This window comes from Rousettus aegyptiacus, unplaced genomic scaffold, assembly GCF_014176215.1.
Source record: "Rousettus aegyptiacus isolate mRouAeg1 unplaced genomic scaffold, mRouAeg1.p scaffold_m13_p_1, whole genome shotgun sequence".
In the NCBI taxonomy this organism is placed as follows: domain Eukaryota; kingdom Metazoa; phylum Chordata; class Mammalia; order Chiroptera; family Pteropodidae; genus Rousettus; species Rousettus aegyptiacus.
This window is the reverse complement of record NW_023416284.1, coordinates 94,034,648-94,056,243: the sequence shown is the minus strand read 5'-3', so window position 1 is coordinate 94,056,243 and position 21,596 is coordinate 94,034,648. Positions and strand designations below refer to the sequence as shown.

General features: G+C 49.1%; 1 protein-coding gene across 6 annotated transcripts; it reads left to right on the top strand.

The window, feature by feature from the left end:
- Positions 1-19,958, top strand: ETV7 (ETS variant transcription factor 7). 6 transcript variants are annotated; one of them, XM_036239399.1, is made up of 8 exons: positions 6-504; positions 2,057-2,192; positions 11,807-11,971; positions 12,381-12,506; positions 14,187-14,417; positions 15,675-15,809; positions 17,494-17,594; positions 17,705-17,840. In XM_036239399.1, the coding sequence occupies exons 1-7, from the start codon at positions 499-501 to the stop codon at positions 17,547-17,549; spliced, it is 855 nt and encodes a 284-aa protein (XP_036095292.1). In that variant the 5' UTR covers positions 6-498; the 3' UTR covers positions 17,550-17,594; positions 17,705-17,840. The 6 variants fall into 6 exon arrangements, 5 of the variants coding, with proteins under 5 accessions (XP_036095283.1, XP_036095292.1, XP_036095278.1 ...); XR_004956336.1 differs by having other exon boundaries at positions 8-504; positions 15,675-15,903; positions 17,705-17,723; XM_036239385.1 differs by having other exon boundaries at positions 36-504; positions 14,190-14,417; positions 15,761-15,903; positions 17,705-19,958.
- Positions 19,959-21,596: the final 1,638 nt, after the last annotated feature.

Here is a 21,596-nt window from a genome sequence, read left to right as displayed (position 1 = left end):
CGAAGTTGGTCTGTTGTTGTCCTGAGCCCAGGTACAGGAACTTCCTCGGCTCCCCAGATCCCGCGAATCCCACTTCATTCCCTATGGAGCCCGAGGACAGGCTGCCCGAGAGCTGTCCATCGGTGGGAGGATGCAAGCAGGACTGACGCCTCCAGGCCAAACCACAGCGTCCCGGGGCTCCGCTCCCTCAGGGGCCGTCCCCTGCCCTCCCCCGAGCCCGCCGGGGCGGGAGTGGAAGCCGGATCCCGCTCTTTCGTTTTCGTTTCCCGGAAGGATAGCGATTACCGAAGCGCCCTGCGCGCCTGCTCGCCTGGGAACCGGAGCGCACGCTACCCGGAGCTTCTCAAAGAGATTTCCTCCCAAGAGACCTTCCAGTTCTCCGGGCCAAGCTAGGGGTTTGGGAAAGGAGGGTCTCAGAACGCAGGCCTAGGGGCCCAGCGAGCAGGCTTTGGAGCGCGCACGACCGACAGCCCTGTGGCTCCCTCACTTCCACCTGTGATGCAGGTAAGAGCCTAGAGCCGAACCACGCAGCGCGGACGCGGAGCCACCTGCCCTCCATCCCTATCCACCACCTCATTTCCCATGCCCATTTTATCAGGTTTTTTTTTTTTTTTTTTAAACCTGGCTGGAATCTCACTTGGCAACACATTCCCATCCATCCCCTCACGGCCACTCACTCTTCGCCTTCATCTCACTCACCTCCAGCCCCTCACTCTCTGTCTTTCTGAAACTCTTCAGTTATGAACTACTCCTCCTTCCCTCCGCTTCACTCTACATCAACCAGATGTGGCCTGTGGGAGTTCCTGCACACCTCACAGCTGGCACACTTGGCTAGGCAGGCCTTCCCCCCACCCCTCCTCTTAGCAGTCCCTCTCCATTTGCCCTGTTTCCGCGGGAACTTCAGAACTGTCCCCAGAGCTAGGCCCCCCTCCCACTGCCAAGGCCTTTTCCCACTCCCATCTCTCCAAGATCCATATCCCTACCTGTATTTTATCAGACCTCTCCCTGGCCTTCATGCTGAAACTCAGCTCTAACTCTCAGCAGCCCTCTGGCTGACATTTCCCAGTCACAGCCCTGGAATTTCCCTTTGTTCTCCCTGGAAGAGGGTGGAAGAGTAGAGAAGGAGCTTCCTGGAAGTCCTAGGCAAGTCCTTGGCTTTGAGCCCCTTCTCCAGCTTGGCAAGCCCCCACTGCCAGGTGGCAGGCTCTGAGGCTGGGTTACCTGGGAAACAGCCCTAACTGGGGCAGGGAGGTGGGGGCCGTTGTCCAGAAAGGAAGTGGGAACTACCCCAAAAGGTGTTGAATCTTCTTCTGCAGTGGCCAAGGTTTCTGTAGTTCTCTGGCTTCAGATTCACAGTCTTTTACTGAAGACTGCCTTCCTCAGACACCAAGAGATGAACGTAGTGCTTTTAGAGATCCTAGAGTCCCTCTTGCTGGGACTGGTTTCACTTTTACTTTTCACTGTGTGGCAGCCTGTGGCTGGGTGTGAGCCCCAAGGATCCTCTTGTTTCTACAAAATCCTGTCATTTTTTTCATCCCCTCATTCTGATGAATGAGTCAAATCACCTCTGGGGCTAGGCCGATTATAAAATTGTAAAGATATGGATATCCCATTGTGGGTTTTTGGGGTTCGTAAATTTATCCGCTCCTTTTCTCTTTGTAAAAGAGCACTTACTTGTTGATTTATTATTTCTGATTTAAGGTCTTTTTATCCTGACTCTTCAGGTTCCCTGTTTCCTCTCACTAAGTTTCCAGTGAGTATTCCTAGGTCCTTAGATTTCCAGCTTACAAGTCATGTCTTGGTAGGGGAGCCTGAGGAGCCTTCTTGTGGGGTTAGGCATATACATGAAAAGCTTGAATTGGAAAGATGAAATTTATCAAGTGTCCACTGTGTACATGATGTTAATCAAGCTGAAGACATATAAGGTTCCCATCTTTAAGGCAGATGTGGAGCTGGATGCTCTTTCTTTTTGACTGAAATTCTTGATACATTTAAGGATGAACGAGCCTTGATCAAGACGCTCATCTTTGACTGTCCTGGTTTTTTCTCTCTCTAGGAGGTAGCATTGGCTGGTTCTCCTGTGAGCCCCACAGCAGCCACACCACCCCCAGGCACCCAACCCCAAGCCAGATGGGAAGCTCGAGTGGACCTGCTGGGTGAGGGGGGAATCTGCAAGCTGCCAGGAAGACTCCGTGAGTAGAAGAGAGGAGAAAGGCTGATTTTTAAAAAGGATATAAATGTGATGCATAAACTCTTCTTATCTAAAGAATTAACATCTCTCCATTTTCTATTTCTTTGCTGACTTTTCTTTAACTGTTCCTTGGTGGGAAGTCAGAGGCAAATGTAAATTCTCCCTGCTGATAATACAGCTGACATGGCCGAGTGTGAGAGTGGCAATCTCCTCACTGGTAGGACAAGGGTTGGAGTCAGATGAACGACTGGATCCCTTCCAGCCTAAAGACAAAGAACCGGGGATGTTTCCAGTGAGGAAGCCAGACGGGGCTAAACAGGGAACAGTTGTATGCATACAGAACCCTCTTTGAAATAATTATGTTTAAATTTTATTGCTACAAGTGTAACGTGCTTATTGTCAAAAATTGAGAAATGACAGAGAAGCATAAGATGAATATATGTAGAACAATCACATTCACCCAGTGGTAACCACAAGGAAATGTATTGGCTATGTCCTTTCATTTCCTTTTTCCAAGTAATGCTCTAGCCTGAGGAAACTCATAACCATGGAGCAAGCTGTAGATTAATATCTTTATGCCTATGTTTCAAATGACAAATCTGAGAGGTAGAAGAGCTAAGTGATGTGATGAAGATCACACAGGCTCTCCATGTTAAGGCTAAACCCTGCTAACAAGCTAAGAAATTTTAAAATGCACTTCTTCAGATGTGGAAATCATGGGATAGGCAGCTAGCTGACAGCCTATAGGATCTTCGATCTTGGGTGGGGTCTTGGGGCAGCTGTGGGAAGGCACAACTGACCTGGGTTGTAAAGTACTCAGGCCACTTCCTGCTTGGCTGGCCCAGTGGCTGGAACACTGCTTTACTGATTTCACACCCTCCAGATTTCCTGGCCACAATCTGCTTATTGGGGTGCTGACAAGACTGAGCACAACATGGGGGTATGACTTACAGGCCTTGGGAAGACCCTGCTGCCCCTAACTGCTCCTGCTCTCCATTGCCTGGCATTCTCTTAATTGGGAACAGAGCTTGTCTTTCCATGGTTAAAGGGAAGGTGAGGACTGACACATGGACGAATGGACAAGAGAGAACTCCAGAGTGTGGAGGTGGCCCTGTGCCTCAGAACAGCACTGGAAGGAAGTGGCAGTATATTCTGGAGAAGGGCGGGGAGCTCTGTAAGGAACTTCTATTGTTCCATTCTGGCCAAATGCCAACCCTGACTGGTAGCTTGGGACTCAGGGCTGCTCCAAGGAGATATTTGGCAAACGTTACATAGAGGGTAGGATTTGGGTTCAATTCCTGCCCAAACTATGGTGATGAGGGAAAACAGGACCTTGAGGACAGACCTGAAGACCCAGAATGCTGCTGCTGAGAAGGGCCTTAAGGTCATTTAATCCGGTCCCTTCATGGCAACTGAGAACAGCAAGCCCAGAGAGGGAGGGGAGTTTCTACAGGTCCCACAGGGCCCTCTGGGTTGTCCTCCATTACCTCCCTCACATTCAGAGACCACTCCCACAATCGGCCCACCAAGTCCTAGAATGTCAAAGCTGGCGGAGACCCTAAATGCTGCCTCAGGTAACTCCCTCATGTTCCGAATAAGGAAACAGGCCCAAGAGATTTGTTCTGACCTACTGTTAAGTAACCTGCAGTCCCTTCCCTTCTTCCCTTCTTCTGGATGTCTAGCTCAAGTTTACTGGGTGAGAGAGTACAGGAGGAGAACAGGGGATTTAGAAAGTTTAGTCACCATCTTGGCAAATATAGTGTTGCAAGCCTTTTTATTTTTTGAAGCCCCAGTGAGACCCTTTGAGGTAGTCATCACCTAATTCACTAAATTCCTGCACATTTCTAGTAACAGGAATTCCCCCTGACCCCACTCCCGCTCCCCATTGAGTCAGCCTGTTCTCTGGTTGCAGGATCATTATGATATATTTAGAGCTCCAGAGGTACTAGTCCTATTGCCATGGGTTAGATTTCTCCAGAAGTAGATCCTAAAATACTTCTCCACAGAGGAGAGAAGGAATTCAAAAGAGTGTTCTCTCGGGTCAGTCGGCCCTGTGGGCAAGTGGAGCTCAATCTCAATGGGGACCCCTGGGAGACAATGAGAGCACGCCCTGAGCTATCCCAACCCAGGGGGAAGGAAGCTGGGTTTTTAGTCACTCGAGTGCTATCCTGAAGGGGCAAGGGCTGCTTCCAGGAGCATGCACTTCCCAGCTGTTCAAGTAGCCCTATGCACTGGCTGATTCGGGCTCAGAGTCAGGGGCAGCATTTGGCATTTGGCTGCCTTCAGACTGTGGAGGTGGAGAGCCAAGGGCTGCGGGCGGGGCGCCAACAGCTTCTCTTCTTAGATTCCATGACTCACATTTACTTCTGAAAATACTCAGACAACATAGTTCTGGCCCTTAGTGAATTTCTAACAGTCTTAAACGATAGGGTATACTAAATGACTCATTTTCCTGTCAATAACATCCCAAATAACCAAACTGCTGACACCGAAGGAGGGTTCGACCTTTCAGATGGATGGGGTGATGTCAGCCCCAATTCTTACCTTTCTAGAAGTTGAGTTTCTATTGCTGGGCATCTATCTGACATTATTCCCGGTCACTCACCCCATTCCCTCCTCTACCTCCGGTTTCCATTCCAGTCATCAGGGCTGATTTGCCTCAGCAGGAAGGTGAACAAACAAAACAAATCTGGTTTAGTTTGTGAGTCAGTGCCAAGTGGAGCACACAAGCTAGTTCCTTGTAGAGCTCACTTTTCTGCGTGTATTTGCCTGACAAAAATGTGCAGTAGAGCAGTGGAAAGTCCATTCCAAGGACGATTGTGATGTCTAGTGACAAGAGGAGGTCTAGGGTGGAGGGGCCTGATCCGCAAGAGCTTCACAGAGTGTTCCCCACTCACAAAAGGAGACTCATGACCACCCGTCCCTCTGGAAGTGGAGATTGAAAGAGGATTCACACCCTCTTCCCCTGGCCTGTGGCCTGGAGGGTCTGCCTGAGGCCAGGCAGGGTGAGTTGGGAGCTATGGAGGCAGTGCAGGCCCTATGACCACTTGCAGGACCCAGGCTGAGGCCACAGGGGGATGAGTCTAGGAGGAGGTGATGTCAACTCAAGGGACGACTTGGGGGAATTTTGAGAGGAGGCAATTTAGAGATGATGATCAGCACAGCCTCATTCACTGACAGAGAAACTGAGACTGCTTGAGAGCAAGAGTCATCTGTGATGCTGGAACCTCAATCCAGGCTTTTAGTTCCTGGTCCTGAGTCTCTTCATTTTCTAGGAGCTTCTTCCTGGAGGAAAAGCTCTGTGAACTTCCCATTGCCGGATGTAGAGGGATGGAGATATTTTTGTGTTTCGACATTGACTTTCAAAGCTCCTAGTTGTGACTAAGCCTCAGGAAAAGACATCTAGCATCACCTCAGATTTTCAGATGTCACAGTCAGAGGGGTGGTACCTCGCTGCAACTCTCTGGCAGTATAAATAAGGACAAAGGGTCCTAGGGAGCTCCAACAGAGCTTTCATGCTCCTGCTAAAGTTCACATCCTTCACGTAGAAGGGAGTCCTGGATACTTATTCTAATAGATACTAAGTGTGCCTTCCTGGTATCCTAGACCAGGGCTTTTCCAATTTTAATGTGCTCACAAATCTCCTTGGAGCTTGTGGAAATGGGGCCTGAGATTCCACAGCTCTAATAAACTCCCAGGTGCTGCTGCTGGAAATGCGTTTGAGGACCTCATTTCATGCAGCCAAATCCTAACGGTGATTTTCAAAGTGCTGGTCAAAACTCACTAGGAGGTGAATTAGTTTTGTGGGTCAAGATAAGTATTTTGACAAAATGAAATAGCATTTATCAGAGTACATCATAAATAGTAAAGGTGATTTCACGAATTTTGTTTTGATTACTTATATATATGTGTGTGTGTGTGTGTGTCGGGGGGATCGTGACATAAAGCATATTTTTTACTGTGGGTTGAGGTCAGAATGGTTTGAGAAATGCTGCCCTAGATCATGGCATATTAGGAGCAGTAAGTTAGATAGAGGCAGGTGTAAAAGAGAGAGGTGGGGTGGAGTGGGGAGAATGGAGACTAGAAGTGAAGGTTCTGGAAGCTGTGAGTGTTGACAGGGGTGTCATCACCTGACAATCACCTGAAAGGGAATATGGCAAACAGCAAACAGGTGGGAGAACCCAGAACTAACAATTTGAGGACAAAGAGCCTCTCCCTCTAAACTCAGGGCCTGGGCTAGGCCATATGCATCTTTGTGCAAATGGAAAAGATCCCTCCTTTGGGATGTGCTTGCCACCCCCCGCCCCCACATCGTCTGGTGATGACCATAAAGCTGAGTGTGATTATCAATAAAAGCAGTACCAGCCAAGACAACCAGGGCAAGCAATGGGTGACAGATTTGAGGGGCCTCTGGACAGACAGTGTCACACAATAAACTAAGGACAATGTTAACGCTAATCACAGTCATCGTGGTAGAGAAACAAGCTAGTCCCTCTGTTTTTAGATAGGCTCAGCAATGACAATGCTGATAACCATGACAGAGGCCATTTGCTGAGTTTTTCCTCATGACCAGGTGTTGTGCTGGGCATGTCAGATGCACCATCTGATTTAATGTACTCAGGAGACTTAGGAAGTAGATTCTGTTATTATCCCCACCTTACAGATGTGAAAACCTGCCTTCAAGTGAGGAGAATTATCTTGTCTATAGTCACCCACCAGTAAAATGGTTAAATTGAGATTCGAACCCACATCCCTCAGACTCCACAGCTGTCACTCAATCTGAACAATAGCCTCCAGCATCAGATGATGACAGCTCCCATTTTTAGGGGACCAACCAAACTGTACATTGTCTCCTGTATTTGTCCTGAGGCCCTGCCAGGTGGGTAGAAGCCAGCTGTTAGTTTTGATTGGGCTGCTGAAGGTTAGTCCAGCTCTGTGCTCCTGGAGGTCACTAGACCTAGTAATCTGCAGGGTATGGTGAGGAGTAGCAGGAAATAGCTTTGATCAGGTGAGAAGGGGAAGCTTGAGGGGATCTTGAAACCAGAGCAGTAGGGTTTTGACCTGATGGGGTTGATAATTGGGAGCCACTTTAGTTTTTTGAGTGAAAGAGTGAAAGGGATGCTGTGGGAAAGAGGATCTGGTAGGAGTGGGGCTCAGGGCTGAATAAGGGCTTGGTCAGGATGCCGAGGACTTTTTGGCCCATGCTGATTTGCTCAGCGATCTCATTTAGGCAGTTTATATTTATCGAGCATCTACTCTGCCAGGCATAGCTCTAGGTGCTGAAGAGACAATAGTGACAGGGAAATTCTGTGCCTCATGGGGCTGACATTCTAGTGGAGGACGCAGTGCCTGCATGAGGAAACACTAAGCCCAGTGATAAGGGCAGCGGAGGGCAATACAGCTGATAGGGGCAGGGGAGCCCCGACTTCCAGCCCTGATCTGAGGTGAGGGATGGAGTGTTGACTCTTCAGAGAGACACCTGAGCCCTCCCACTCTGTCCTCTGGCTACCCAAGCTAGTCGGGGCTCTGTCCAGATCTGTCCAGAAACTGAGGGCTGGCCAAGGTGGAAATCCCCAGGGAGCAAGTCTTGGGGAAGCAGAGTAAGGCGATACTTGGCTGGAGTCTAGAAAGACAAAGGTGGTTGGTGTGAAGGAATTGAAGATACAGTGGATTATTGCTGACAGAGGGAGAAGCCCTGGGCTGGTCTGCAGGTGAAGCCACAGAAGTTTGGTTAGCTTGGTAAGGGGGGGACCCAATTAGGCCCATCCCAGTCATTAGATCAGGCTTTGAGATGGCTGGGTGGACACTTGAGGTAATGCTCACCAGCATCTGTTGAGCTGTTAGGTGTGCTAGGCCCCGTGCCAAACATTTTACACACGTGTTACCTCATCTAACATTACGAGCTCTGTTTGTCTTGGAAAGCGTACGCCACGAGCCAGATACCAGACTTTAAATGGATTCTGTTGTAGAGTTCTCGTGACAGCCCTGTGTGGCTGGTATTATTTGTTTCTCAAATGAGGAAATAAGACACAGTCATTTAGATCCAATCTTTTATGACTGGCTTGGCGCCATCGTCGGTACTTCTTGTTATTGTATGTTTTTACTTTTACCTTTTTTTTTTTTGAGGTATAACTTGCACACAGTCAAGTGTGCAAACTTTAGGTGTATGACTCCATGAATTTTTAGTTATGTATACAACCGTGTAGCCACCATGTAGATCAAGATCTATACCGTTTCCAGTGCTCCAGAAAGTTCTCTTGTGTCTCTTCCCAGTCGATTTCCCTCAAAAGGGTGCCACTCTTTGGATTTCTCGCCCTAGATTATCACCGTGTATTCTTGATCTTAGTTTTATGTCTGGATTCTTTGAGCTTTATCCATGTGTCGTGAGCACTCATTTGTATTTTCTATTTACTGCTGAGCAGCATTCCTTTGCATGAAATCGTCACAGTTTGATTGTCCATTTTCTGGCCGGTGGATATTTGGGATGTTTCCAGTTCTTGTCTGTCGTGAACAGAGCCACAGTGGACATTTACATACATGCCTTTTGGTGGATGCTTTCACCATGTCTCTCAGGTCTTTACTTAGGAGCGCGAATGCTCGGTATAATTTGTATGGTAGGTAGTCTGGGCTCCCTAACTTCAGCACCATGCTGCCCCTCAAACAGCCCAGCAGCCCAGAGGGGCAATGTTATTATCCCATTTCGCAGAGGGGGAAGTTGAGGCCGAGAGAGGTTGAGTGGCTTATTTGAGGTGACTTGGCTGGTAAGGGGCTGAGCGGGAACCTAAACCCCGAACTTGGGGAATTGGTCTCAAGCTAGATAGTTGACTCACTGTTTGGAACCTGGTTCTTTCCTAGGGCACAAGTCCTATTCGAAAAGACTTTTGACCTTAATATTCTTTGAAGACACGGGGAACAAAAAAGTCCCTTTTATTTATCACTGAACTGGAGGTACTGGCAGCAATGGGATGAAAGGTGAGGGTAGCCGTGTGCACGACATAATGAAAGAAAAACCAAATTACACTCCAGGCAAATGACAGGCTTCAAGGTTTCAAATGCTACTGTGGGCTGTGTGTGACCTCAGGGTCCCTGAGAAACGGCTTGGGAAGTCCCCTGCCCATCTCCGCGGACCTGGGAGCAGGACCACGTCTGTGGTTAATAATGTCTGCAAAGTTCAGGGCTTTCCCCTCTTAGTGTAGTTGTAGTGTTTTCATGGAGGCAGAACAGCCAGAGAGGGGTGGAATTCATCCCCACTCTGGCCAAACACAGGAAAACGTACCGCTCTGACTCAGGAATCATAGTTTTGAGTTTTCAAACTGACAGCCTCAAATATCATGACATAGACAATGCTGCAAAAAATTCAATCACCAGTTGGCGCCAGAGCCTGGAAGCCCAGCTGGCTGTGTAGGCCACCTCCTGAATCTTACCACCACGTCGTCTCCAAGTGTACCCCATATAGCTTTTGGGTCTCATTTCCTTATCGCCAGACCGATCTCCTACGGAGGCTTTAAATTCCTAGTTCCACCAACAAGGCATCCTTTTCTGTGCATTCCTGCCCGGTGTAGGTGTTATTAAAATGATGTCTCATTCTTCTGCGATTGCGCCTGTCCCTGACTATTGAGGTGACATGTCTTCCCACATGTTTATTAGTGAATCTGCTCTCCTGCAGAGATTCTGAACTGGCAGTGATTTTTCTTCCCTCTCCTTGGGGATATTTGGCAATGTCTGCAGATATTTCTGGTTATCACAAGTGTGTGTGTCTGTGTGTGTGCATGCGTGCTGCTGACGTCAAGCAAGTAGAGGCTGGCTGAGGCCAGGGATCCTGCTACACCTTCTACAAAGCTCCGGACAGCCCCAACAGCAAAGAATTACCAGGCCAAAAGTGTTAACCCTGTTCCACTGTGAATTTAAAAAGTTCAGAGGTGCTCTTGATCTATAATAGGCATCAGCCTTTTATCTTTCATTTGCACCGCAAATAGTTTTCCGAAATCTGTTCTATTTTAGTTTTGTTATGGTGTCTTTGCCACACATACAAAATTTCATGTAGCCAAATGTGTCTTTCATTTTTATTATAGCCTCTGAGTTTCCTGTCATAGTTGAGGTCACCCCTACCTTTGTTTAGTTCATATGGTTTCTTATTTCTACTTCTATCGAAGTTTCCATTGTTCTATTTGTTAGGCCTTAATCCATCTGTAATTGATTTTTGTGAATGGTGGGAGGTGAGTGTCCAAATACTTTTTTCCCTATGGAGAGCCAGTTATAGTTTTACTATAACTTAAATTAACTATCCTTTCCTGCTAAATTAAAATCCCACTTCTGTCATATATTAACTTTACACACACACACACACACACACACACACACACACACACATCTCTGGGTTCCTTCTTTTCCAGTGATACTTGTCGATTTTAGTGTAATACCATCAGATCTCGATTACATGGCTTTGTGGCACAAAGATCAGTTGTTTTTCCCCTTAAATAATTTTTGCTCAGTTTCAGATTTTCTTCCTTCTTATTCACGCTCAGATCCCAAAGTCAGGTAAGGGAAGCCTTTCCTTCCTTCCTAACAGGGCTGCGGTGCCCTGCTCTGTGCATTGGCTGCACATTACACTTCTCTTTTGTGCTGTTAATCAGGATCGTCATCAGCTAGCCAGTGGTTGCTGAGGTCCCTCCCTCCTGCCAGCCTCACTCTGCCCTGTGGCCCCAGCAGTGGCACGTGATTTGGCATGTGGCCGGTGCTCCTTAGGTAGTGACTGCATGAAAAAACGAATACATGATACAGTCATAAAATGTAATCTAAAATGTTTTTCTTTAGTGGAGAAAGGGGCCCATGAAGGTTCCCAGGGCTCACGAGAGTCATAATGCGGCCCTGCTAAACACAATCCAGTTTAGTGGGTTCAACAGTTGGCATTAGGAGCATAATAGCCAAGGCAGAGTAGAGGCACAGGGGGAATAAGAGAAGGCAGATAAGAACATACGAACCGAAGGTCGGCGTGGGAGACTCCTTTGCGTCCTGAGCAAGGCCAAGTCTGAGCTGGCACAGCAGAGTGGAAGCATACGGCAGCCAGACAGACCCGGCTATATGTCACGCTACCTGTGTGACCTTGGGCTAGTCACTTGACTCCTGGGAACCTGTTTCCTGATTTGGAAAACAGCAGCAATAACAACTTCTTTGTAGGATTGTTGGGTCATTCCGCATGTGTTTATTGAGCACTGTCCCGGAATACATACAGGAGTGTGCCCAGCCCAGTGCCTGGTACATTAAACATGTGTTGAATGAATAATTGGAGAACAGGCCAGGGGTTGGGAGGGAGCACTGAAATAAGGGAATAACATACATAACACATAGATAATAAGAAACGTATAGTTATATCAAATGTAAAGTGTAATTATAAAGAAAGCAATGTGCAAAGAATAGGACATGGTGACAGAGAAAATGATGGGGCGTGGGGGGCAGGACAGGAGAGTGAGCATCTGCTCAGATGGAGTGTTCAGGGTGGGCTTTTCTGAGGAGGTGACATTCAAGCGAGGGCCTGAAGTAGGATGCGAGATTGATGGAGGAGAGTCCTGCCCCGTCCCCATGCCCTTCCTTCAGCCGCTGCCCTTGCTGTTACAGGCATCCAGCCTGCGCTCTGGAGCAGGGAGGATGTGCTGCACTGGCTGCGCTGGGCCGAGCAGGAGTACTCTCTGCAGCGCACCAGGGAGCATGGCTTCGAGATGAACGGCCGTGCCCTCTGCATCCTCACCAAGGACGACTTCCGGCTCCGCGCGCCAGGTTCAGGTCTGGGAAACTCACTGGCTTTGCTCTAGAACGATGGAAAACCAGGTAGGCCCAGGGAGGGAGATGGAGGGCGTGTTGGTTGGAGGATCATGCTCACCTCCCAGCACTGCAGACACCTCTCTTTTTAATAAATGTTTGCCTGGTGTTTTCCTAGCTAGAGCTGCAGCAGAGGAGTCAATTTGGCTGTTGTTTTTGCAGAGCCCCAGGGGTCTGTCCTGCTCTCACTTTTCCCTCCCGTTCCCTGTGGCCCTTGCCTTCCCTACCCCTTTCCGCCCTATGACCTCTCATCTCTATCAGCATGAAGCCTGTGATAAGACATGCCACTTGGGAGGCAGGTGACTGCAGGGGAGTGTGGCCAGCTTTCCCCACCTAGTCTGGCCAACAGTCCCCCTTCTGTCCCCATCCCCAGGTGATGTCCTATATGAGCTGCTCCAGTACATCAAGACCCAGCGGCAAGCCCTGGTATGTGGGCCCTTTTTTGGAGGTGCCTTCAGGCAGAAGATGCCCACTCAGCACTGCCCCTACCCCATGGAAGGTGAGGAGGCCCTTAGCAGAGCTCTGAGACCTTCCCCCAGACTGGCCTTATTGGGAGGGCAGGGCTTCTTCCAGGCAAAATAATGAAAGAGGCAGAGATGTGGTGAGCTCTCTATCTCCCCTCTGCCCTGTCCCCTCAGGCCTTACTTCCTGCCCTCTGGGACACCCCTCGCCACCTGGGGTGTTGCAGCCCTCTGGCCAAGAGGCCTTACCTCTCGCCTCCTCATTTCTCTGCTCTCCTCTGCAGAAAAGGGTTGTTTGTTTGGTGTCTCTTTCTTTTCCTCCTGATCTCTCCATGGAAACCACTTTTGTCAGGGGATCCAGGGACCTGGACTTAGGGATGGCCATGTCCATTCTGAATCCTTACTCGCTGTGACCTCTCACAGTCTAACAGCAACTCGACTTCTAAAGCAAAGGCTTGATTCCTGCCCTCTCCCCACACTCCCACCCCCAAATTCTGCCCTTCTTTTTCCTAATTGCTTGAGCCAAAATGTCGATGTTATCTTTGATTGCTTTCTTTTTTTCCCAGACTTGAACCTCCTCACTAGTCTTTTTTCTTCTACTCTTGATCTCCTATGACCGATTCTTAACAGAGCGGCCGGAGAGATCCATAAGTCAGGTCATGTCACTTCTCTGCTCAAACTCTTCCAATGACTCCCATCTTACTCAGAGTCAAAGCCACAGTCCTTAAAATGAGCTCCTCACCCTCTGACATCCTCTCCCATCCCTCTCCTCTTTGCTTATGCTTCTCTAGCCACCCTGACCTCCTTGTTCATGGAACAAGCCAGAGACACTCCTGCCTCAGGGCCTTTGCACTTGCTGTTCCCTCTGCCTGGCATTCCTTCCTCTAGATACCCACATAACTTATTCCTCTACCTCGGGGGTCCTCAACCCCCAGGCCATGGACCAGCACTGGTCTGTGGCCTGTTAGAAACTGGGCCGCATAGCAGGAGGTGAGCAACAGGTGAGCAAATGAAGCTTCATCTGTATTTGCAGCTGCTCCCCAGCACTAGCATCACCACCTCAGCTCCAGCTCAGATCACCAGATATTAGACTCTCATAGAAGCACCAGTCCCTGGTGCCAAAAAGGCTGGGGACCACTGATCTACTTCCTTTCGGTGTTTGTTCAAATGTCAGTGAGGCTTTTGCAAACATTTTCTATCTGCCTTATCATTATTTTTGTCCCCCATATTTTATACTGTTTCTATTTACTTTTTTATTTTAACCATTTACCTCCCCGTGTCTCCAGCTAGAATATAAGCTCCATGAGGACAAGGGGCTATTTTGGGGTTTAGTGATGTGTGACCAAGCTCCTTAGAACAACATGTGGCTCATTGAACGTTCCCGATAATTATTTATTGGGTGTGTGGAGATGTTGGACTGAGATACAGGGCACCTGATCTCTGGACCTGGCTCTGCCACCCCTTGGCTTTGCCAACAATTTTACAGATGAGGGAACAAGTTTGAGAGATGAAGTTACCTATCTGGAAACTGGGGTTAGCACCTGGGCTGTCTGGTCCTCACCCATGCCCTCCACTGCCTCCCTGACTGTCTAACCAGGGGCTGGGTAGAGGAAAAGTGTTAGGAGTGCTGTCCCATGAGGCTCGCCGTCATGTCATTGAGGGGGGAGGCTGGGGGAGGCTGTGGGCCCACAGAGTCACTGGTGCTCATTTGCTTGCAGCAGAGACCAGGCTCTCTCAGGTCACCCTCCAAAGGGGCCTCCTGCAGCAGCCACCAGACCTGGGGCTTGCCAGCTCCTTGAGCCACCTGGACGCCCCTGGCCTGGACAGCTGGCGCCTCGGCAGAGAGGAGTCCCTCAGCTTACCTCACTGTGGGAAGCTCGGCTGCAGGGCTGACGGGGTCTGCTCCTTCCCCACGGTGCCACAAGCCCCCATTGATGGCAGGATCGCAGGTGAGTAGGAGGCTGTGTTCCCCTGGCCTGTAGGGAGGTGTACTGTGACTGAGTCCCAGAGGGGTCACAGGGGACAAAGAAGAGGGTGGTTTTGGTATGGGTGATGAGAAGGTCTGTGCTGAGCAGTAGGGATGTTGGGTGATTGTCCTGTATGCTGGCCATAATCGGGCCACCGTGGGCAGTGCCGCCTGGGATTGGTAAGTCATAGTCAGTCAGTCAGAGTAGCATGGAGTACCAGCCCACCCTCCCCAACCCCCGCCGGCCACCCCTGCTTTTCAAGCCTTATTCATTTATTTTTAAATAGTCGAGCACTTACTATGTGCCAGACATGGTTGTAAGGCCTTTATTTAACCCCACGACAGCCCTTGAGGTTGGTATTATCATCAGCTCCATTTACAGATAAGAAAAATGAGGCCCAGGAAGTGTGAGTGACTTCCTCGTGATCACACAGCGATAAGCGGAAGAGTAGGGATGTGGATCCAGGCAGTCTGGCTCCAGAGCTGAACTCTAACCGGATGATATACTTCCACTCAGATTCGTTATTAAAGGATTGACTAACAGACAGGCAAGCAGACAGACTGACAAATGAGCCGTGGTGGGGCCACTATCCTTATTCTAAGACACCGCAGAGGGAGAAGCCTGGCTTCTGGGTTGGAAATGACTGGGAATCACTAAAACACAATCATTTGATCTTTTTGATAGTAATGCTTAACGTTCTCTGAGCACTTACTCTGTACCAGGCACTATGCTAGGGCTTTTTTTTTTTTTTCTTCTTCTTTTGTCTATTACGTTACTTCATCCTCACATCACCCCATAAAAAAACTGGCTGGAGGCCCAGCTAGTGGGACTTCTGGGCTCCTGCTGCCACTTGCCCCCCACGATGGCACAGTGATTTTTTGGAAGCCCCCATTAGGGAGCGCGAAGAGGATGGATGTTACACACTTGAGTTAACAGAGACCCCAGGGGCTGAATGACTGGGCCAGGGGCAGAGAGGGCTCTGGCCACAGCCCGCTGCCCCCGCCGCCTGGCCTTTTCGTGTCTGCACAGCTGGGTTAGGCTCCCTGCTCTGCCTGCCACCTAGGAGCTTGGTGACTTAGGACGTGTCTGTACCTCTCCGAGCCCATTGCCTTATCTCTCCCCGAGGATAAAGGCAGCTACCTTCTGGAGTTAGGGTCATTGAATGAGACAACAAGTAATGGGCCCCCGTTTCTGTTAACACCATCGTCTTCGCCATCCTGCTGCATGCCTGGGTTCCAGCCTCAAGGACCCCAGAGCGCCTTTCTCATGCCCGTCCTCCCAGCTCCAGGAAAGCACCCTGTCTGCACCCCTGTGTTCCATTGCAGACTGCCGGCTGCTGTGGGATTACGTGTACCAGCTGCTCTCTGACACCAGGTACGAGTCCTACATCAGGTGGGAAGACAAGAACGCCAAGATCTTTCGAGTTGTGGATCCTAATGGGCTCGCCAAACTCTGGGGAAACCACAAGGTGAACCTTAGCCAGCAGGCGGGATGGTCTCAACAAATCCAGAAGAGGAGAGGGCAGAGGGTCAGAGTGGACCCCTCAGCACTGGGGATGGTCCTCAACTGATGGGGCTTCACCAGCAGCCCTAGAAGTATTAGGATCAGTTTATTTTGGGAGATCCTGAGGGAGAGCTATGTCTTGAAGATGGGGACTGTCTCCGGAACTTGGGAGTCTTGCCCTCTAATCTCTTAATTCCACTTTCGCTTAACATTTGAACTTTTCAAAGCACAGGTACAGGAATTTGTCAGCATACCCTGTGGGGCGGTTAGGCCAGATGGTTCCTTAGGGGAAGCTGGGACATAAATCCAGGTCTTCGGCCATGCAGGAGCATCTGGTGTCAAGGCTAGAGAGGCCTGGGAACGACTGAGACCAGCATCCATGATGCGAAAAATGCCCATACCTAAATGGATGTCTGCCAGGGGATTCTAATAATTATTTTTTAGAAAGAATTAGGATTAAAAATTTTAACTATCGTGTTGATCTCATCATTTACAGTGGTGATATAAAGCAAGTGTCCTTATCTATAAATTACTTCACTCATTTAAGTGAAAAGAATGAGCCTTTTAAAGAAAACCGTTAGCAATAATGATAATCTGCAATATGTAGCATGTCTTAAAATGGTATAGCATATGATTGGCAGGCACTACTCTGAAGGCTTCACCTGTATTAACTCATTTAATCCTCACAACAACCTCATGAGGGTAGGTATTTTCAGATGAGAAACTGAGGCACAGAATGGTTTATCGATTTGTCCTAGAGTCTCCAGCCTGAGGGTGGCAAAGCAGGGACTTGAACCCGGACCATGTAGCTCTGTCCTCCACGCTCTTTTATTTCCTCTCAGTAGTGGTGGCTGGAAGAATGCAAATGTCTCCAGTTTGGGCCTGCTTATCTGGTCTAATCCCTGTAGAGTACAGGGAGGGAAATGGAGGCTCGGAGAGCAGTAATTTCATTTAATGACTGCCTAGTACATGTCAGGTACTATGCTAAGGGCTCACATGGATTAGCCGTTTCAGTCTCATGACAAACTCATGAGATGGACGTATTTACCCTCACTTTATATCTGGGGAAACAGATTCAGAGAGATAAAGAAACTTGTCCAAAGTCACACAGCTGCCAAATGGTGGAGCTGGGGCTTAAATTGACACCAAAGCCCAGTCTCTTTGCCCCTACTCTGCATCGCCCACTCCCCAGAGAGAGAGAGAGGACAAAGCAGGGCCCTCCTGTCCCCGTCATCATGCTGTCTCTCTGATTACATTTCCAGCTGTATATATATATATATATTTATTTGTTAGTACTCGTGATGTTCTCTACTTAAAAATGACATGTGATTCACTCCTGCCCTGTGGTTCTCAGTTAGGCAGGTGAGAGAAACATCCCATTATTTCTCCCCCAACCTTTCCCTCCCTGTGTCCTTCCAAATTCAAGAAAACTCTCAAACACCCTCACAGAATCCTGGGCTGAGGAACTTAAGAAACCACCCAGTCCAAACTGTTCCCTTCCAGGTGTGGAAATTGAGGAGTAGGGGGGGTGATTTGTGGCTGCTTTGCCTTCCAGAATCGAGTGAACATGACCTACGAGAAGATGTCGCGTGCTCTGCGACACTACTATAAGCTGAACATCATTAAGAAGGAACCGGGGCAGAAACTCCTGTTCAGGTGAATAGTCTCGGGCCGAGGTGCACAGGGGAAGCAGCGCTGGGGCTGGGTGGGCTGGAGGACTGCGCAGCTGGACCAGGGCTGATTTGTACCTGGGGCCTGAATTCCAGATTTCTGAAGATACCTGGGAAGACCATGCAGGACAAGGGCAGCTGCCTGGAGCAGCTGGAGAGCCAGGAGCAGGACAGGATGGATTTCAAGGAGGAGATGCTGGAAGTCTCTCCATGAGGGACACGTGAACTCAAGGCACCAGGCACCGATGCGACAGACTGAGTCTCCCATGAAGGCAGCTAACTTCATGACCTCCTCCCTCCTCTCAGGGCATGAGGGGTCCCCAGTTGGATTTTGCACTCACAGGATTTTGCACTCAAAGCTGCCTGGAGCCCTGAGCAGGCTGAGAACTGGGAGGCCCACATCCGGGACATTGCAGGGCATCATCCTTTGGGTAGAGCGGCCCTGGGGCTTGGCAGGGGCTAAGCAGAGGCACAAGGTGTGAACTCTCTCCCTGTCCTACCCCTGGGTACCTGCCCAGCTTGGGAGAGGTAGCTGCATTCTGAGAGCATCCAGCCCAACTCCTTCAATTTACAGAAGAAGGAAACGGGTTGTTGTTGTTTTTTTTTTTTTACTGAGCCTCAGCCTTTTCCTCTGTCAAAGGGACCTGTTCATGGAAACCTGCCCTCAGGCGGCTGATACATAAAATGGACAAAAGGATTATTGCTTTGTCAACCTTAGTAATAGTGAAAACAATGATACCTGACGTTTAAGAGCATACTGTGTGCAGGCCTGGTGCTAAGGGTCCTACCTATATATTATCTCATTCAATTCACACACCAGCCCAATGAGGTTTAAAGACAGGGAAACAGAGGCAGAGACTTGCAGAGCTGGGCTGCCTCTCCAGAACCCAGTGCTCTTACCTGTTTGCTTTTAGTGCCTCTGAGTGTCTTGGGTACTTCTCAAGCAGAGGCCATGTCCCCACCCCTCTGCCCTCGGATTCTTGTGAAATAGTTCATTTCACTTGGCCCAACCCCTTGTCCTCAGTGAAAAGATCCTTTGGTGACTCTGCGACTATGATCCAGTGAAGATTGCCACCCCTCTCCACCTGTGGCTTCCTGTGCTCCTGTGCCTGTGACTGTCATGTGACTTTGGGCAAGTTGTTTCACCTCTCTGGAGCCTCCGGTTCCTCATCTGTAAAATGGGAAGGCCACTCTCTACTGACCCCACAGTATAGCTAGAAAACTTCAGGAAGACAATGTTTGTGAAGAGCTTAGTGTTTGCCTGCTCTGTAGGAGCACCTCACCTGTTTTAGCTTAGAAAACTCTGCAAACAGAAAACTGCTCTAAAGCATGAAAATGCTTCTGTCTCCTCTCTGCTCCCCAACCCCCAGGACTGGCGGGGGCCTCCTGGGGAGGTTGGGGAGCAAGGGAAAGGAGTGTTTTCATTTTGTTGGAATAGAACTTCTTAGATTTATATCTTCTTCCTTAAAAGGAGGAAATTACCACTGCCTCTTGCCCCCAGCAGGTCAGAACTGACCCCCCACCCCCACTCCACACACATGTCCCGTCTGGCTGAGCCTGAGTTGGCCTTGAATACCTGTACAGGAAAAGCTGATCAGGATTCTTGGACTTTGGGACTCAAAGCCGTGACCGCTCTTGAGCAGAGAAACTCCTGGCTTAGTCCTGGGGCCTTGACAATTCCACACTGGAAGGGGCCAGGCAGAGGACCTTGGCAAAAAGGGTCAGGAGGAAAATCCTTGTCTCTCCCATGTTCCCTGAGACTGTTCTATCTCTTTGACTTCACTCCAGGATAAACTCATACCCCATAGCCTTTCTCATCATCTCCAACCCAGAACTACATAGCTGGACTGGGAGGAACTGTCAAAATCAACTTGTCCAGCCTCTCCTTTGATAGATGAACAGCTGAGGCTAGAGACAGAGAGTGACTTGCCCAAGGTTACACAGCCCACCTCAGCCTGCTGGCCCCTAATGTTGCCTCATTTCTTCTTGTCTCGCATCTTGCTCATGGGTTCAAGATATAGAGGTTTAAATAAGGGAATGGAGTCATAAATCACCTCCGGTTACGATGTTGGCATTTGCCCACTGCAGTGTTAATGATTGAAAACAGCTGTATATCCGAGGGACTATGTCTTGACTCAGGACAATGAATCTCATCCAATATAGGGACCATGGGGGTCGGAAGTGGGCTGTGGGCTGTGGGCTTGGACAGAGTCCACTGTCCCAGATCCCTCATCACTGGACTCTCCACCCAGCCCTGGGCTCAGCTTCACCCTCTGCCTGTCTCCCCAGGCACATGAAGCTCTGGGATGGACACCCAAGTGTGAGGAATAAAGAGATCCTTTAGCCCTTCCTTCCATGAACATTAACTGAGCACTTGCTAACCTGGCATCAGGCAAGGCTCTGGGTTTACATCCATTTTTAACACAATTCAATTCCTAAAAAGTCATGGATCACTGAAAACAATACATGTCAAAATGGACTTTCTCACAAATAATTCTAACAAGCAGAAAATATATTCTCATGGTCTGAAAGAGGAGCCAGCCATATCCTTTTTTTTTTTTTTTTGCCAGATTACATTACTATCAACAATAAATAGTTTATGAAAAAAGTGAGTATATTAAGTTCATAAGGAAACAAATGAGACAAGTCACTGTCTCCATCCAGTCATGCCGTTTAGACCATTCACCCAAGAGCTCAGACCCTGTGATTCTCCATCTTCTCCATGACATGGATTCTTGCTGAGAAAGGCTTTTTCCCTCACAAGGAAGCTCCAGATCTAGCACTCTCCTGCTCCAGCTTTTCTGAGATGTGATTGATACATAACACTGTGTAACTTTAAGGAATACAACATGTGGCACTCTCTTCAACCCCGATGGCCCTGCCATTTCTCAGGCTCTCACTCCAAGAAGCCTGGTTGATGCTGGTGACCCATTGTCTTTCTTGTGCAGGATCTTGACTTCATCTTCTGGTCCCTCCTCATGACTCCAATCCGTATTTTCTACTCAAGTATTTTCTCATTTACAGAGCAAGGGCGTGGTGTCTCCAAACTAGCCAGCATCTGGTGGCAAATGCAAAGATGATGCTGGCTCAGAAGGAGCCTTGTCCAAGACTGGTATCGGGTCACCTCTTCCTTGCTGGCTTGGCCACTCCATGGGATGTTTGAATTAAGCTGCCACTGGAACAGTCCCAAGATTAGTGTGGATTGTCCTGAAAATTGAATGTGCATATTTGAAACATATTTTGACCATGATCTTGATTTTTTAAATTCCCAAATCCTTGCAAGTTAATTGCTCATATGAGGAGGAGTGAAGGTGGGGGTGTTGTACAAAGGAGAGTAGGGCCCCACCCTTGGGAAGTTCACACATCAGTGGAGGAAGCAGAAGTAGCTGGCGAGCAGATGAGCAGACAAGCAGAGATGCAATGAGAGGCACGCCCATCGGGCCAGTGGGTGACAAAGGGGCACTGGTGAATTCTGCTTGGCAGGCGCCAGAGAACGTGTCCCTAAGGAGGATCATACAGGCTTCTGCTCTGTTTTTCCCCTTTTCCTTTTGGAGGGGTAAGGTCTGGAGGTGCAGTGGGGAGGTAGGCCTTCTGATCATGATGGGTCAGGGAGAATGCAGGGTGCAGGGGAAATAGGAAGAGGGCTGGCTGCAGAGGCAAGGAAGGGGTCCCTGAGGTCCACGCACATATCCCACTCCGTGGGACACTGATGTTGTGGGAAGAAAAAAACCCACATATCTGAAGCCATTCCACAAGGAGCCTCAGTTGTTCACCCAACAGACTTTACTGAGAAGTGGCCCTGGGCTCGGGGCTTCCCTGCACCACTTCGTGGGAGCTTCTGGCCTCTGACGCATAGTTCTAGGTTTGGGGTGATTAAAATTATGCCTTTTTCTCAGAAATGAAGTGAAACCGGAAGGAGAAATAGTGTGAGAAGCAGCTGGCCTGGGACAGGGGCTCAGCACAGGGCAGGGAGCATGTTCCCCTCAGG